At 36.6% G+C, this 16,496-nt stretch overlaps 1 protein-coding gene across 1 annotated transcript in view; it reads right to left on the bottom strand.

Annotated features, from left to right (window-relative positions):
* LOC145685436 (uncharacterized) overlaps positions 1-15,339 on the bottom strand; it is a 40,642-nt gene extending 25,303 nt beyond the window's left edge. The window contains exon 1 of the mRNA XM_081757830.1: positions 15,160-15,339. Coding sequence (XP_081613956.1) covers positions 15,160-15,339 — 180 coding nt within the window. The remainder of the gene's footprint in view (positions 1-15,159) is intronic.
* Between the last annotated feature and the right edge of the window lie 1,157 nt (positions 15,340-16,496).

The following is a 16,496-nucleotide window of genomic DNA, read 5'->3' on the forward strand; positions in this document are numbered from 1 at the left end:
ATAAAATAAGAAAGTTTCCTCTTGTGGGGGGGGGCGATCGCCCCGATCGCCCCCCTCTGGATCCGCCCCTGGCACAAAGGAGGTTAACCATATATTAAACTATTTTCGTTTCCATACAGAGTAAATCAATATGTGATATATTACTGTAAGAATTTATCATATGGTTTGCAGTTAGTTAGTTGCAGCACCTCAATAATAATGCAAAATGCACAGCCTTATACAATCCTATATTCAAACTCAAACAAGATTTACGTACAATCATTTATTAAGCTGTTATCATCCATTGCTTGTACGATATAAAGATTATTTTACCTCATTCTTTTCCTTAATAGTATCTTCTACTAAAGTGCAGTTGTTACCACAAGAGGCCTGAATAGAATTTTCCAGAAATAACTTCTCTGTACATTTTAATTAACAGGTTTTTTTTTTTTTTTTTTTTTTTTAAATGTCGCAATAATTAAAAGTGTGGTGTCAGCCGGAAACGCATTCGCTTACAATATTATTCCTACTCAGTACTCGCCATTAAAAATGAAACACCAAGAAGGAGACTGGGTAGATGCGCCAAAGTTCCCAGGCCGATACCTAATAGTAAGTGCAGAATACTCTTAAACGTTCGCTGTATTCGCTGTGTGACAACGTGGTGACAGCGGAGGCGTTGTGCAGCCATCGACTAAACATATTTATTCTTCCCTGCTATAGACATTCTGCAAATTTGGACTTTCCTGGATGCATCCTTCTTAGTGCAACATTTTAAGGAAAGAGCAATTTAACAGTCTCATACATTGCTTAAAGAAAGAGCAATGATTCTCAGAATTACTCGGAAGATATATATACACAATAATTTAAAACGGTTATTTCAAACTTTGCAATTCAAAGCACGAAAAGAACTATAGATAAAGGAACACTGATTTTAGCCAAATAGTAATTAGTAAACTCAATCACACTCAGTACCATTAGTTGCTTGGTGTTATCCGTAAGTCAGAGATCACGGTATCTCATTTCGTATAGATTTTTGCATTTGTTTAACGCTAAAAATATATTTTATCGCTAATTGAACCCAGTACCATATATATACCGACAGGACGTACCTTAGTCACAAGGTGACATGAGTGAAACACTAAACTATTCGATTGACACCTGCGGCCTTGTCAACACTAGAGAAAGTTACAAAGTGATTAAGTAAATACGGAACATAGTTCATACAAAGTATAGCGATGTATGAAGTCTCCGTTTCATACGACTTGGATAAAGGATACATCTGAAATAGCAACAAAGAAATATATAATGATTTCTCTGGATAATTTGGATTAGTCCAGAATTCGAACACACACACGCTGGTAAGTCCAACATTTTTTTTTTTTTTTTAACTTCTTTCTTCGGATTCCCAATAAAGTTGACTACTGAAAAGCTGAGTTATAGATTCTGTATTAAAACAACACCTTCGCTAGACATGTTCAGTATACACATTGTCTTACATACAGAACAATACATTAGTTATTAATGCATGTCTGAAATAATAGTGCTTCGTATAGAATTTTACTTCATCCAATCGCAATAGCACAAAGATAAAAAATATTGCTAGGGATAATGTTCTTATTACAGAGAAAAAGAATTAAAATGACTTAACATTAACAATCATTTTCTTTAAACAGAGATAATATTTTATTATAATTTATGGAAGAAAGAAATAATTTGTAGTACAGTATCTTTATTAGGGTTATATATTCGTACAAAATAATGTAAGTACAACTGAGTCTGTCTTCAGAAAGGGCGTACTTTTAGCCACAACCTACACTGCTTCTTTTGACTGTCTTTCAAGCAGAATCCTGGTTTGATGCACGAAATACCTGCAACAAAAATCAGAAAATATTTAAAATGTTATATTCAGTGTGCTTAATTTGGTTGTACTTAACAATACAAAGTATCTTAACATTTTTGAGATTAAATGGACAAAATCTGTTAGGTCAGGTATGGACTTTTGGGTTGCACGTAGAAAAACTATGAAGTGTTTATTGATGCTGAACAACAACTCAAAATGTATTACCATTCAAAAGTAAGTGGGTACCTCAATGGTGTTCGGGCTACCATGGGGTACCTAATGTCTGTATTTTTTAGATATATGAAAATATATGTCTCTAAAATGTAAGGAACTGACATCTGTTTACCGAAAACCTCAACTCGGTAAGCCTTATGGATATCGAGATATGGGAAAATAAAGAGCGACACTACAGAACTGTGGAGTTTGCGTACTAGATGGTGCAGTTTCGGAAACGTAATTACGAGGGCTTACAACAACCTCAAAAGTAGTTTCAATTAAATACACTACACACACGCCCTGATGGGGGTTTTCGGGTACCATGATATTCCCAGAACTCTCATTTCTAAATATTCTAAAATATGTCTTAATAACGTTTTAAAGAACGTTAGAGGTGTGTGTTTACCGAAACCGCAAGTCGGTACGCCTAACAGTTACCGAAATATGGTGAAATAAAAAGCGACACCATAGGTACGTGGAGCTTGCATATTAGACAGTACAATTTAGAAAATTAATTAAAATATGACTATCAAGATATTGTCAAATAAAGGGAGGATCCATATAGTTATGGGGTTTTCGTGTTAGGTGGTAAAATTTCCGAAACCGATCATGTAAAGTTAATAAGCATCAGTAGCAATTTCATCTTAAAATAATTAGGTATTTCCATGGAGTTTAAGAACATCATGGGGTCTACCAAGATTAAATTTTAAAAGTTTTGTAAAATATATTTTGACATTTGTAAAGAGTATTAGAAATATGTATTTACCTAAAAGTTCCAGCTAGTACATCTAGCAGCTAGAGAGACACCATACAATAAAAGCGTATTAGATCTTGAAATTTCAGAAAACAATTATTGATCCTAACAAAAGTTAAATAAGATGGTACTTATATGGGTTAAGTGAGAACCTCAGACTCGTCAGTACAATTTCGATCGAAAGATTAATTCAGCTCTAAATTTTCTTTGGACAATTCCAAGCGTTCATCGGGCTCTGAAATAAAGTGAACATTTTTTGTCAATATCTAATATAGCAAGCGAGATATAAGGAATTATGTATTTTATGACGTCGTAAAAATAGAGACCCACATGGATTTGTACTTTTGAGTATTTGCTGTAAGAAGAAGAAATTTCAGAAAACAACCGTATATACCTTAATAGACAATTAAATGGGCGGGGGCACAGTGGCTTAGTGGTAGAGTGCTTACCTCTGGTGTATTGGGTTCTTGGTTCGATCCACGGCCAAGTCAGTTTGTAGTGGACATCGTATTCGTGGGTTTTCTCGGGGTACTCTCCTCCCACCTTTGCATTCCATCAATTCTGTCAACAACATTCACTTGCTTTAATCATAATCTCCCTGAGACTAAAATGCATAATCGTGGGTCGCTACACTGAAATATTTCCTTTTATTTAATTTTAAAATTAAATAGGGAGTTAAGTATGATCGTATTTCTATGGGTTAAGTGAATACTCCAATAGTTTCTGCAAAAAAAAAAAAAAAAAGATTAGTTAAATACCCTACCACTAAGCTACTGTGTCCCCGCCCACTGAATTGTCTATTAAGGTATATACAGTAGTTTTCTGAATTTTTTTCTTTTAGGAAAGACCCAAAAGTACAAATCCATAAAGATCTCTATTTTCACGTCATAAAATATATAATTCCTTATATCTTATTTACTATCTTAGATATTGACAGCGAATTTTCATTCTTTTGCACAGCTCGATGAACCCTTGGAATTGCCTGAAGAAAACCTAGGACTGAACTAATCTTTCGATCGAAATTGTACTGAGGTACTGATTTAACCCATAGAAGTACCATCTTATTTAATTTTGTTGCGACCAATAATTGTTTCCGAAATTTCAAGCTTTTATTTCACAGTGTTTCTCCAGATGTTAGATGTACTAGCTGGAAGTTTTGGGTAAATACATATTTCAAATACTGTTTACAAATGTCAGATTATATTTTCAAAAGCTTTTAAAATTTAATTTTGGTAGACTCCATGATGTTCTAACACCCCATGAAGATATCTAATTACTTTAAGATGAAATTGCTACTGGTGTTTATTAACTTTCCATGACCGATTTCGGAAATTTTAGCATCTAACACGAAAACCCCTTAACTGTGTTGGTCCTCCCTTTATTTGACAACATCTTGATAGCCGTTAGTCATATTTTAATTCAATTTCCGAATTGTAGCGTCAAGTATGCAAGCCCCACATACCTATAGTTTATTTTCCCATACCTCGGTATCCATAAGGCTTACCGAGTTGCAGTTTTCAGTAAAAAAAAAAAAAAAAAAAATCAGTTCTTTACATTTTAGAGACATGTATTTCCATATATCTAAAACGCAGAAATTAAGTACCGCATTGGAACTCCATTGGAGTACTCACTTACTTTTGCATAGCAGGGTAAAAACGCCAGTGGTTCTCACTTTAAGGTTGAAAACATACTATTTTGTCTCTTCTCTGAGCATCGTGAATCTGTCGGAGCTGTACCATAGTTGGAAAGACTCACTGATCCTTCCTATAATGACCATGTAGTTAGAATTAAAAAAGGAGTAGCCGTTGGAGGAAAAACAATATTTTAAAATCCTTGCACCAGTAGTCGTCACCTTAAAATCAAAATGTTCCAGTAGTAGTCAGGATTTTCTACCAGTGTTCGTCACTCAAATAACTTGACATAATTTATTCAAAAACGCACTGTGTATCAGTTTAGGGTTAAGAATACAATATAAAGTAGTAAGCTTAATAACTTTGCATCACTTTTAGCACTCAAGAAATAAAATAAAAACGTTTTTACATACTTTTTAAAGCAATTTCAGAGAGAAAAATGTTAACTGAATTCAAAAGTTAACTGTATATCACTTCCACGTTAAGAGTACAATATTAAGTACTATGTTTAATAACTATACGTCACTTTAAACTCTCAAGAATGAAAATAAACGTTTGTACATACATTTTAAAAACAATCTGAGAAACAAAATAAGTTAACTGAATTCAAAATTTAATTATACATCACCTTAAGCTTGAGAATACACTATAAAATACAGAGATTAATAAAAAATGAAATCTTTAAGTTTAACGTCCCACGATTATGCCGGTTAGGCTACAGGAGACGGAGATAATGAGAAATGAGTGAAATGGTGGAATGAAGAAAGTGGGAGGAAACGGGAGAACCCCGAGAAAACCCACGAGCACGGTGTTTGTCCACTACAAAGTCCACACGGCGCGAGTTGGGATCGAACCAGGGACCCCAAACACCGGAGGTTAACACTCTACCACTGAGCCACCGCGCCCCCCTGAGATTAATAATAATGCATTACTGAAGAATGAAAACAAAAATGTTTTAGCTACCTATATTGTATTTACATGTTACCGGTATTTCTCATTAACTTTTTTTTTTTTTGATACCTCATGATCAAGTGTAGGGATGCGCAAGAGAAAAGATTTGAGATTGTCTCCTCTCGAAAAGGTGCCGCGAAAGTTATGTCTCGTCTCGAAAACTGGATCCGTTTCTATTGGAAGAGCTCTATCTCGTCTCGAATTTCGTAACAAAAATTCTGTCTCGTCTTGTCTCGTGCGCATCCCTAATCAGGTCCATAGCCAAAAACTTCATTTCGGAGGGGGTTCGATAGGGCTTTGGGATATCCGAATTTAGATATAGATAATCGATATTGACAAACTATCGAAACTTGTTCGAAATATCGAAAAATACAGCAATATCGAAATATAAACAATATCAAAAATCGAAAATATAGAAATATGAAAGAGATCAAAAATATGGATATATCGATCAAAAATGGATATATGATCTTGGAATACGATTTGGTGGAATAATGAGGGAGAAAAATAATCATTGATTAAATATTAAATTGAAAAGAAATAAGAGCCTGACGCTCAAATACTTATCTATCCGGCACCCATCTTGATCCCCATAAAATATCATGAAGTGCTTGATTGATTCTAAACCCAATAATAGTAATAGTAATTTAACAACAAACACAGAATATATAATTTACGCACCTTGAAATGTAGAAATTAATGATTGTAATCCTCAGCTTTCCAATAGACGTTTGATTTCTCCAAATGAAGATTCGGATATCTTGTTTCTTCTCAAGCAATAATGGGTTACAATAATCAGTTGCAGTCCAAAGCCAAGTCACTAAGTTAAGCATGAAAATAAAGAATTCATTAGTTAGATGCATACAAAATCCTACGCATATAAATCCGAATCTACTTGTATTAAATTGTAAATTTAAACAAACTAAATTATACTACTTTGGAAAGCGTCTCCAAATATAATGTTTTCATTCTAAAGTGAAGGAATTTTTAAAATCGGATGACCCGTTTGCGCTGTACACTCGCTATGCGTCCAATGTGAAATGAAAATGCAACATTGCCATTTACCTGGACCCACAACGTAAGTGAGTGAAGTTACTGTCTTTTACGCTAACATGTCGATGGCCAGCCCCCGTTTCAAACAGTAACTTCATTCACTTATGTTGTGGGTCCAGGTAAATGACAACGTTGCATTTTCATTTAAAATTGGGTGCATAAAGAGTATACAGCACAAACATCTCGTCCGATTTTTTTTAAAAAGTGTTCACTTTAGATTGAAAACGTCATATTTCGAGATGTTTTTCCTCTTACATTTTGTTGTAACTCTGATAATAACAGAGTTATCCTATGTCAGGGAACGTTTGAGACATCCTGTATACATCATAAGAAGTTCCTTTCTAAATTCTACACGGATGTGGTTTCATTGAATGTGAGGTGGGTGATACACATTAGGCCTTTTGGGAGTACGTCACACGGACGACCGTAATTTTGTGTTCAAAATTTTTATGAATTGATGGGATATGTGATACATATGGCCACGGACTAGAATTTTCTCAGTATGTCAAATATGCAATCAGATTTCATGCAGCTTAATTTGGTGAAAAGCTATTGCCAATTGAACGTTACATTTACCTCTTTCTTGCAGATGTTGAACCATGCCGTTAGCACGTGAGGAATGGATCGAAATAATCAAACTGTGGGGCGGGAGGAGTATATGTGCAGTGGTTGCCGATTGCAGTCATCCACAATGTGACTCTGTGTCACATGTTTCAGTGTCACAGTAATTAACTAAATTTGAGAAGACGGGGACATTCGTGAACATACATCGTAGCGGTTCAAACTCGCGGAACCTTTTTCCTTCCCCATTTTGAACCGGTACATGAAAATGCCATTTTCTCCATGTTTGCCTGCGCCGATTTTGAAAATTCCTTCACTAATCGATTTCTCTCGTCGAGTACTACAAAAAACAGTTAAAATCTCGCGGGCCCTTTTTTCTTCCCCATTTTGAACTGATACATGAAAATGCCATTTTCTTCATGCTTGCCTGCGCCGATTTTGACAATTCCTTCACTAGTCGATTTCTCTCGTCGAGTATTACAAGAATCAGTTAAAATCTTGCGGCCCTTTTTTCTTCCCCACTTTGAACCGGAAAATGAAAATGAGATTTTCTCTATGTTTGCCTGCGCCGATTTTGAAAATTCCTTCACTAATCGATTTCTCTCGACGAGTACTACAAGAATCAGTTAAAATCTCGCGGAACCTTTTTCCTTCCCCATTTTGAACCGGTACATGAAAATGCCATTTTCTCCATGTTTGCCTGCGCCGATTTTGAAAATTCCTTCACTAATCGATTTCTCTCGTCGAGTATTACAAGAATCAGTTAAAATCTTGCGGCCCTTTTTTCTTCCCCACTTTGAACCGGAAAATGAAAATGAGATTTTCTCTATGTTTGCCTGCGCCGATTTTGAAAATTCCTTCACCAATCGATTTCTCTCGACGAGTACTACAAGAATCAATTAAAATCTCGCGGTCGTCTTTTCTTCCCCATTTTGAACCGGTACATGAAAATGCGATTTTCTGCATGTTTACCTGCGCCGATTTTGAAAATTCTTTCAGTAATTTATTTCTGTTGTCGAGTACTATAAGAATCAGTTAAAATCTCGCGGGCCCTTTTTTCTTCCCCAAGCCAATATTTTTGTATATTTTGAATGTATTCAAGTATGGAACAAAAGTATTATATAATTCCCTTAGTAGGTTTCTCAACTTCATATTTTTCAACTTAAATTTTATTTATTTTAATTATTTATTTTCTTGTGACTCAATATTTAATTGCAATCGTTCATTGGGGAGAAGGGTGGCCATTCTCAAATATATAAATATAGTATTCTTAAAATTTATGTGTTCTCGTACTATTAGTTTCTTCCACTAGACCTGGAAATTGAAAAATTAATACCTGGAAAACCTGGAAAATTCAGGGAAATTGAGTTCCATATTTATATATGAACACTGCTATTTACAATTGTTTTTTCGAATAGGGAGAACTGTACAAAAGGGTGTTTTGGGAATGGTATAACAATAGGTTTCTGGGAGTGTTGTTCGAAATGAAATCTTTAAGTTTTACGTCCCACTATTATGCTGGCTAGGCTAAAGATAACGGGGTGTTGTTCGCAGTGTTGAATTCAGACATTTACACCCGGGGGGGAATGTCAACTGCTCGGGGGAGGGTTATTTTTCTGTATTTTTTTCAAGAAAGCAGCATATTTAACAATTCCATTCACATACACATCTTACCTAATATTGAGACTAATTGCTGATAAATATTCAATGAGATTATAATTTTAAGAAAACAATCGTTTGATTTCATCTAAAACATTAAATAAAGACTGGCAAAAATAGTTTAGACTAAACTTTAACTGCTATTTACAGTAACTATTTTTATTATTTCCTATATTCAGTAATTACTGTTTGTTACTAATGTAAAAATTTTTAAAAAGATTTAAATTAACTGAAATATTTTTTCTCCTAAAACAAACATACTTAGGAATATCTTAATAAAAAGTTATCATTCTTTCTCACACTTCTGATTCTAAATCAAACATATTAGCCTTGGTTTCTTCACTGCATATACATCAATAGTTTAGTTGACGAAATCTTCAGTAGGATTAGTGCCGTGTCGTGGAAAATCAGCGCTTGGCGCGAGAGTATACGACGGCATCCCCGTATATATGAGTGAGGTCGACAGACCAGCCGCCAAAGGTGGGAAAATTTTAAAAAGTAAACCCTGCTTTTCCTTGATTTTGAGCACTTTTCATTACTTTTTTCCTTTCATTTTATATATGTCCACATGTATTTCATTCCTCTGTTTTTCTTTCCTTCTTTTTTCTTTTTCCCTCCCGAATTTTTCACCCCTTACTTCGGCGCCCGGGGCCGTCGCCCCGCTTGCCCCTCCCCCATGGAACGGCACTGAGCAGGATCTTGGCCACCTTCAATAGCAATCTTTCACTTATATACTATTATCATATTGATAAATTCTATATAAGTCTCTAATCAAGGAGGGATAACTGTTCCTCCCTGATCCCTCTAAATGACGCCCACTGAATCTCACCCTTTAACTGAATTATTTTTAATTAAAGAAAGATGTGTTTACTTTAACAATCGTAAAACACATTTACGTCTGTTACTTCCGATGCGAGAAATGGGATTTAGGCGCCCTATTTCAAATAATGTAGGAACTGTATATTTTCAAGAACTGAAGTCTGCTGACATGAGAGATTATATGGAATGATCGAAAGATCTTCCCTATCTTTCCTTTCGTATCTCAACCTGTGCTAGTGCTACCTACTAATATATAATATAGGGCGAGAGTATAGTACCTACTAAAATACAAACCTTTCTTCAACAGTTAACAATTTCATGTTCTGCCAAACTCAGTCATAGCGTTAAGAAATACAAGTTTTATTCACTATTTGGTATTCTATCTTAGATGTTACATGTTAACATTTATATAGAATGGGTCTGCGTCATTTATATGTATATTGAGAGATCGGATTTCGTCTGCACGTACACGGACAGAAAAGCAAATAATTGGGTGAAGTAATTTCTACATTTTGTGACTGAAATTTTGGGAGTTTCTCCGGGGGGGGGATGAATTTTCTTCGGGGGGGGAGATTCCCCCCGGGCTACCCCCTGAATTCAACCCTGGTTGTTCGGTGGGGGTCAATGTTGCCAATTTTGGGTAAAGTCGCTAAATAAGGGGAATTCGACCTCAACGATAGCGTAGGTTGGCCATAAAATTTTCAGTTAAAAACGGGACAGGTTCTTGCAACCCTAGACTTTTAGATCTACCTTTGTTCTTATCAGTGCCTTGATATCAGATTTCCTCCTCTCTCTCTTTGTTACAGAACGGGTACTTATGAAAAAGGAAAGACACGTTGAAATTTGTTCAACACACAACCAACTGCTAAAACCTCTGCTGCCTTTCGAGCAGTACTGCGAACTATAGAGTATGTTTAATATAGGGAATTTCAGTTCAATTTTTGCCTCTTTGTTATTATTAATTATTAATACTTTTAAAAGGAGTAAAGATACTGGGTTTGTTATTTACTTCTTTCATTTACATAGAACGGGACGAATACTACTTTTTCCATCTACTGACGGGACGGCCGGGACACGCCACTAAAACGGGACTGTCCCGGTCAAAACGGGACGTATGGTCGCCCTACGATAGCGACAAAAAATATTTTTTTCCGATTGGAGACTTTTTTGGGTGATTTTTAAATGACGATTTACCTACTTACACATTTAGCGACTTTCTGCTCCAAACAAAATGTTCATCTGTAGAGAAGCATTATTAGTTCAAAACAGTTTTTACGTTCTTTTTTTCTGTTTGTTTGTTTTAATCAGCGCAACTGATGAAGAGTTTGGAAATACAGCATACTCACTGCCCCACAATCCTGCATTGTTATGTTACCCTTGCCCTCTAACGAAGAACAACTACAAACTTGATGTCCTTTAGTTCGCAGAGTTTCCGTTGAGAAACACACGTAATACATCATTACCGATAGCAACAAGATTAGCTATAGATTGCGTGAATAAAGGCGAAGAAGATGTTTGTTATATTTGTCCTTTGGGGTCTTTTAATTATTCTGCACTTTTTCTTTTACAAAAAAATGATCCCTGAATTAAAGGATTGGTTGCGCCCTATTTACAAAGATGTGAGTAGAACCAGCGGCGCAAATCTGTCTTCAACATTGGGAGGGGGGGGTAAGACCGTTACCATACTTTTTTTTGACGATGTCCAAAATACTTATGAAGTTGAAAAACAATGTTGTGGAGGATCAGAGTTGTTTTCAGCGTTGGGAGGCTGCAGATTTGAGGCTTATCTGGGGGACATCTATTTTATCTCACGTTCCTTTGTAGCAATCGGACAAAAATAATCAAATTTCTCCCAAAAAACACATTTCAAATCGGATTATTGGGGAGAAGTCCCCCTCAGTTCCAAGATTGGAGGGGACATGTATCCGTCATCCCCCCCTCCACGGATTTGCGCCAGTGAGTAGAACATATTGTTTAGTTTACATCTACAACTTTAAAACAATGCTTATAGACAATGAATTTCTCTATTATTTTTTATAGCGACTTTTCACCCAAAATTGGAGTCGTCATATCCCGTTTCGCAAACTTATTGCCAACATTTTGGAAACTGGTTGCGAAGAGAGCTACAATGGATGAGTCGAGTTATTTCGTCGCTTCTGCTGTGAACCTAAGTACAAGATTCCAAAGAGATTAAGAAAAAATGAAATGAAACCTTTGAGTTTTACGTCCCACAGTTATGCCGGTTAGGCTAAAGGAGACGCTGATGATAAGCAATGAATGAAAGGTGGAATGAAGAAAGTGGAAGGAAACGGGAGAACCCCGAGGAAACCCACGCACAAGGTGTTTGTCCATCACAAAGTTCATTTGACGGGGGCTGGGATCGAACCCGGGACCCCAAGTACCGGAGGTGAACGCTCTACCACTGAGCCACCGCAGCTCTTAAGAGATTAAGAGTCACAAACATAGTCACTTTCAATTTTGTAATATATATAGGTCTATATATTGCATCACTGACTAATAACTAAAATCCTTGGATTGTATATATAAAAGTCGCCCCCTGCCCGTAAAAAGCTTCATTCGAACTCGGAATCGAACAATTGCATCTGTAAAACAGTGCTGATTTGATTTTAACGTTCCTTTCAGCAGCAAGGCTGTATGAGACGTGGACCTACAGATTAACGTGGAATCCGAACCACATAAGCTCCGGCCGGGAATCGAAAAAATGAAATGAAATCTTTGAGTTTTATGTCCTACGGTTATGATGGTTAGGCTAATGGAGACGGTGATGAGTAATGAATTAAATAGTGGAATGAAGAAAGTGGGAGGAAACGGGAGAACCCCGAGAAAACCCACGCACACGGTGTTTGTCCACCACAAGGTTCACTTGGCGGGGCTGGGATCGAACCCGGGACCCCAAGCACCAGAGGTGAACCTTCTACCACTGAGCCACCGCGGCCCCCGGCCGGGAATCGAACCCGGGTGTCCCACGCCAAAGGCGTGTTCACTAACCACTTAGCCACGAGGCAGCTCATCTATAAGGCAGTGTAAGCAAACAAAAAAACGCACACTGGATGTTTGCGCAACTGAGGATCAAAACATTCTCAATGGAGTATGAGAAATAGTTAACGCCAATCAAAGTGTGCTTTTGCTTATTTATTACTTCGTTAATACTTAATTCCTTCTAGAAATAGTGAAACTATACTATGAAGAAACACTAATAAACTAATAACAATTACGTTGTATTTCTTACCACACCACGACCATTTTTACCACCCATAGAATTTGAACCTAGTACTATACTGCATTAGTCACGCCGTAACGAAAGATGAACATCTGGCACTCGTAGCTGTTGAAGCTACCTGTATATCACGCGGCCTGCGTTGGTACTCCTCAACATAAATACCTCACAGCCCAAAGCCAGGAAACATCACAGACAGAAGACAGGGGCACAAGCAGTGCCTGACACTTCACGAACTCTAAACCCGCCAAGACTCAACTCAACATGACCTTCAATTACGTTCTAGAAACCAAACCAATGCTAAGGCACAAACTTACCACCTTCCTATATGAAAACACAAGAAAAAAAATCTAACTTTTTGGTTCCAAAGTGATGACATAACAATAATACTAAAAAGGTTTTAATTTTCAGTAACCCAAACATTAATTAACTAGGGAACATAACAAAGCAAAAATAAATAAAAATAAAAATAAATTAAATTAAAAAATAAAAATCTGACAAGTAAACTCTCCCTGACTACTTTTTTTTTTTAATTTCAGTGAGGCTGTAAAATATGTTAGTATCTTCGTAAAATATATATATTTCAATGTAAACAAGTTCTTTAAACAAAAGAAAGCTTTGTAGTAGAGCGCTTACCTCTGACGCGTTAGGTCCCTGGTTCGATTCCTGCTCCCGACAAATAGCCTTTTGGTGAACACTGTAGGTGTGGTTATTCTTAAGACTTTCCAGTTTCCTTACATTTTCTTGATTCCACCATTATCATGTATCTCATTGTCACCTTCTCTCTTACATTGATGTACAATCATGGGGCGTTAAACTAAAAGCAAAAAAAAAAAAAAAAAAAAAATTGCAAATATCCTAGTAAAAATGAGTTTTCTAGACTACACAAGTGGCCCCGCGTAGGGTAGTCGCTAGCGCTCTCGCCTTCGGTGCGAACGGTTCCGGGTTCGATCCCGGGGGAGAACTCGGTCGAAAAAGTATCAAAAGATTTTAAGTCCAGCCATCCTGAATGAGGTTTCCTTGGGTTTTCCTCATTCACAGCAGGCAAATGCCGGAGTGGTACCTAACATATAGGTCCCAGGCCGTTTTCTTCCTTCCCCAATCCTTTCTTCCCTTCCTTTCCCCGGATAGTGTACTCGCCGAGGAAAGTCATCCCTCATATGGGGTAACAAGGCCATTGATGCCGAAAGCCCAGAAATCTAAATTCTAAATCTTCACTACACAAGGAAATTTCCGCGCTGAAAACGGTTTATTAGCAATTATGTTAAGCAGTCCTGTAGTAAATCTGCACCAAGTAATAAATCGTCACATATAAAATGGAATGAATAAACACATAACATTCATTTTGCTACCTTGAAACATAATATGTTTCAAAACATTAATATTCAAAGTTTTTTCAAAATTCAGATTCACCCATTCCATTCTCCTCAATCATTTACGAGTTACAATAGTAAGAATTGTAGTCATAAACTACATTACTTACTTAGTACTATATTAAAGCAAGTTACACTAAAAGAATATATAATTAATGGGAATATTTAACTAAAGTAATAGTTAACTATTGTACTTACCCAGGCTTCCCAGGTTTCCTTCCTCTCTTCTGTTCCGTTTGTAAACAACCTCGTTTCGCAAGCAAAAGACGGTAGTTCAATGACGTCAGCCATGGCGAAAGAAAGAGTGTCTATAGGCGGTCTGGATCTTACACACAGATGGACGTATATAACGTATAGCTGAAGTATTTAACATACGTATACGTATGTAAAATACAGAAGATTGTTAGATATCAGACATCCTGCAGAGACATGATGTAATATCTAAGCGGGTAAAAGGCAGTACCTATGTAGTATATGGATAAAGTACGCTCCGTACAGATTTCCTTAGTAAACATAACGAATCCTTGTATTTGTACAATATACCGCTGTCCGGATAATGGATTTTTCTCAGTGTAATTTTGATTTAATAAGTTAATATTTCACTTACCGCTAAATGCAATGATATGGAAACTGGACTTGACCTGTTAATGGAGCTGCAGTCCTCGAATCTGTTGGTTCTGAAATTTGTCGATAATATGAGAAACGTTAATGTCGTAAGACGTTTCTATGCACAACACAGCTAAACTACGAAGTCTTTCTTGACCCATAGTGCTACGAACGTATGGTTTTAGCCGTCTCAGGCACGAAAAGGAACGTTCACTGGTTGCGGAACTGAAAGGCACGGTTAGAAAAATCTTATAAACTTGGTTCAAGTTTGGAAAGCATTCATAAAGATTCAACTTTGAAAACAAATTTAGACGCGATGAAAAATCATTTTCAGTCTCTGTCTCTGCACACAAATTGGAAAAAACCGTTAACTCTGATGTCAGCTCAACTTTGGAGATTTTGTAGGTGTTGCTGATAATTGTGATACTTTCTGCTTATGGCTTGTGTTGATTCAACACGTCGTGGAGGGAATGAAGAACCTGCATATCATTTTCTTTGAACTTATTGCCAATATTTGCCACAAGGATGTCAATAGCGGGATAATATACTTCGCATCTGTAATATTCAGCTGCTGTCTCATACTCATAAGATGTATCACCACCATCCAATGCTCGTGGGATTCGTCTTCTTCGTGGAACGTTCGGTGTACTCCACCCCATGGTTTCTGCAATTTCTTCTGCTTCTGTCCACAGCGTATTGAAACTTTTCTCACTCCGGAAGGACTGAAAACTGCAGATAGTAGCTTGCGACAAATTTTTCACAGTAGAAAAATTGGCACGCGTTTTCTGTAAGTACATGGACATTTGATTCGTGTATTCAAGAATACGTCTAATCAGTTTAAGACAAAACCGACATAAAAAGTCATGAACATTTCTTAACACGGAACGGAACCGTAAATTTGATAGTGATAAGTGATCTGCTATTTCTTCTAACGTTTCAACTACAGATCCAAAATGATCTAAAACTGCACGAATAGCTTCCAATTTACGGTTCCATCTAGTGTCGCGCAAAGATTTTAATGTTACCAAATGTTTTAAGTTTTCTTCTTTACGTTGAATATTTTCACAGGTGCCTTTTTGGCGACGCTTCTATGAAGGAATGCAAACTACTCACAACACCAAACATGTTTCGAATCGCAGACACTTCTCCACACACATCAACGATGCATAAATTCAAAATGTGAGTGTAACAATGAATATAAATGGTTAAATCATTCACGTCTCTGATCCTCTTTGCAACGCCAGAATACAGACCACGCATAGCGGCTGCACCATCGTTAAATCGTCCTCGGATGTTATCTACGCTCAGACCCAGTGATATTAACACATTTGTTAACAGTTTGGGCAAACTTTCGCCGTGTTTTTTTTTTTCTGTCTTGTAAAACCCGATAAAACTTTTGTGAACTTTTAATGGTTCATCACAGTATCGCAAAACAATTGATACGCTCATGTCACTTCAAATCTAATCAAATCGTCGAGTTTCATCCATGATGACACTATATATAACTGCAGTCTTCCCACGATCAATTATTTTTCCCAGCACACACACACACATTAAATCTAGAAATTGAGTTTGGTATTCGGGACTAACGTATATCTAAAAGTTATACGATAACCTTTGTTAACATAATATCGAAAAATCACATCATTGTGTTTGGATCTTACGTTAGTGATAAGAGTTCTAGTAAATTACCTTTATTTTCACTTTCGTTATTTTCCCTATAACCTCTAAGAGGAACACATTGGCGAGCACAATACAATATACTATCTAGAAGTGTTTCCAAATATATTCTATTGTCGTTAGCTATTTGGTTCGT

The sequence above is a fragment of the Thermobia domestica genome, chromosome 5, assembly GCF_964235325.1.
Source record: "Thermobia domestica chromosome 5, izTheDome1.hap1.1, whole genome shotgun sequence".
NCBI lineage: Eukaryota > Metazoa > Arthropoda > Insecta > Zygentoma > Lepismatidae > Thermobia > Thermobia domestica.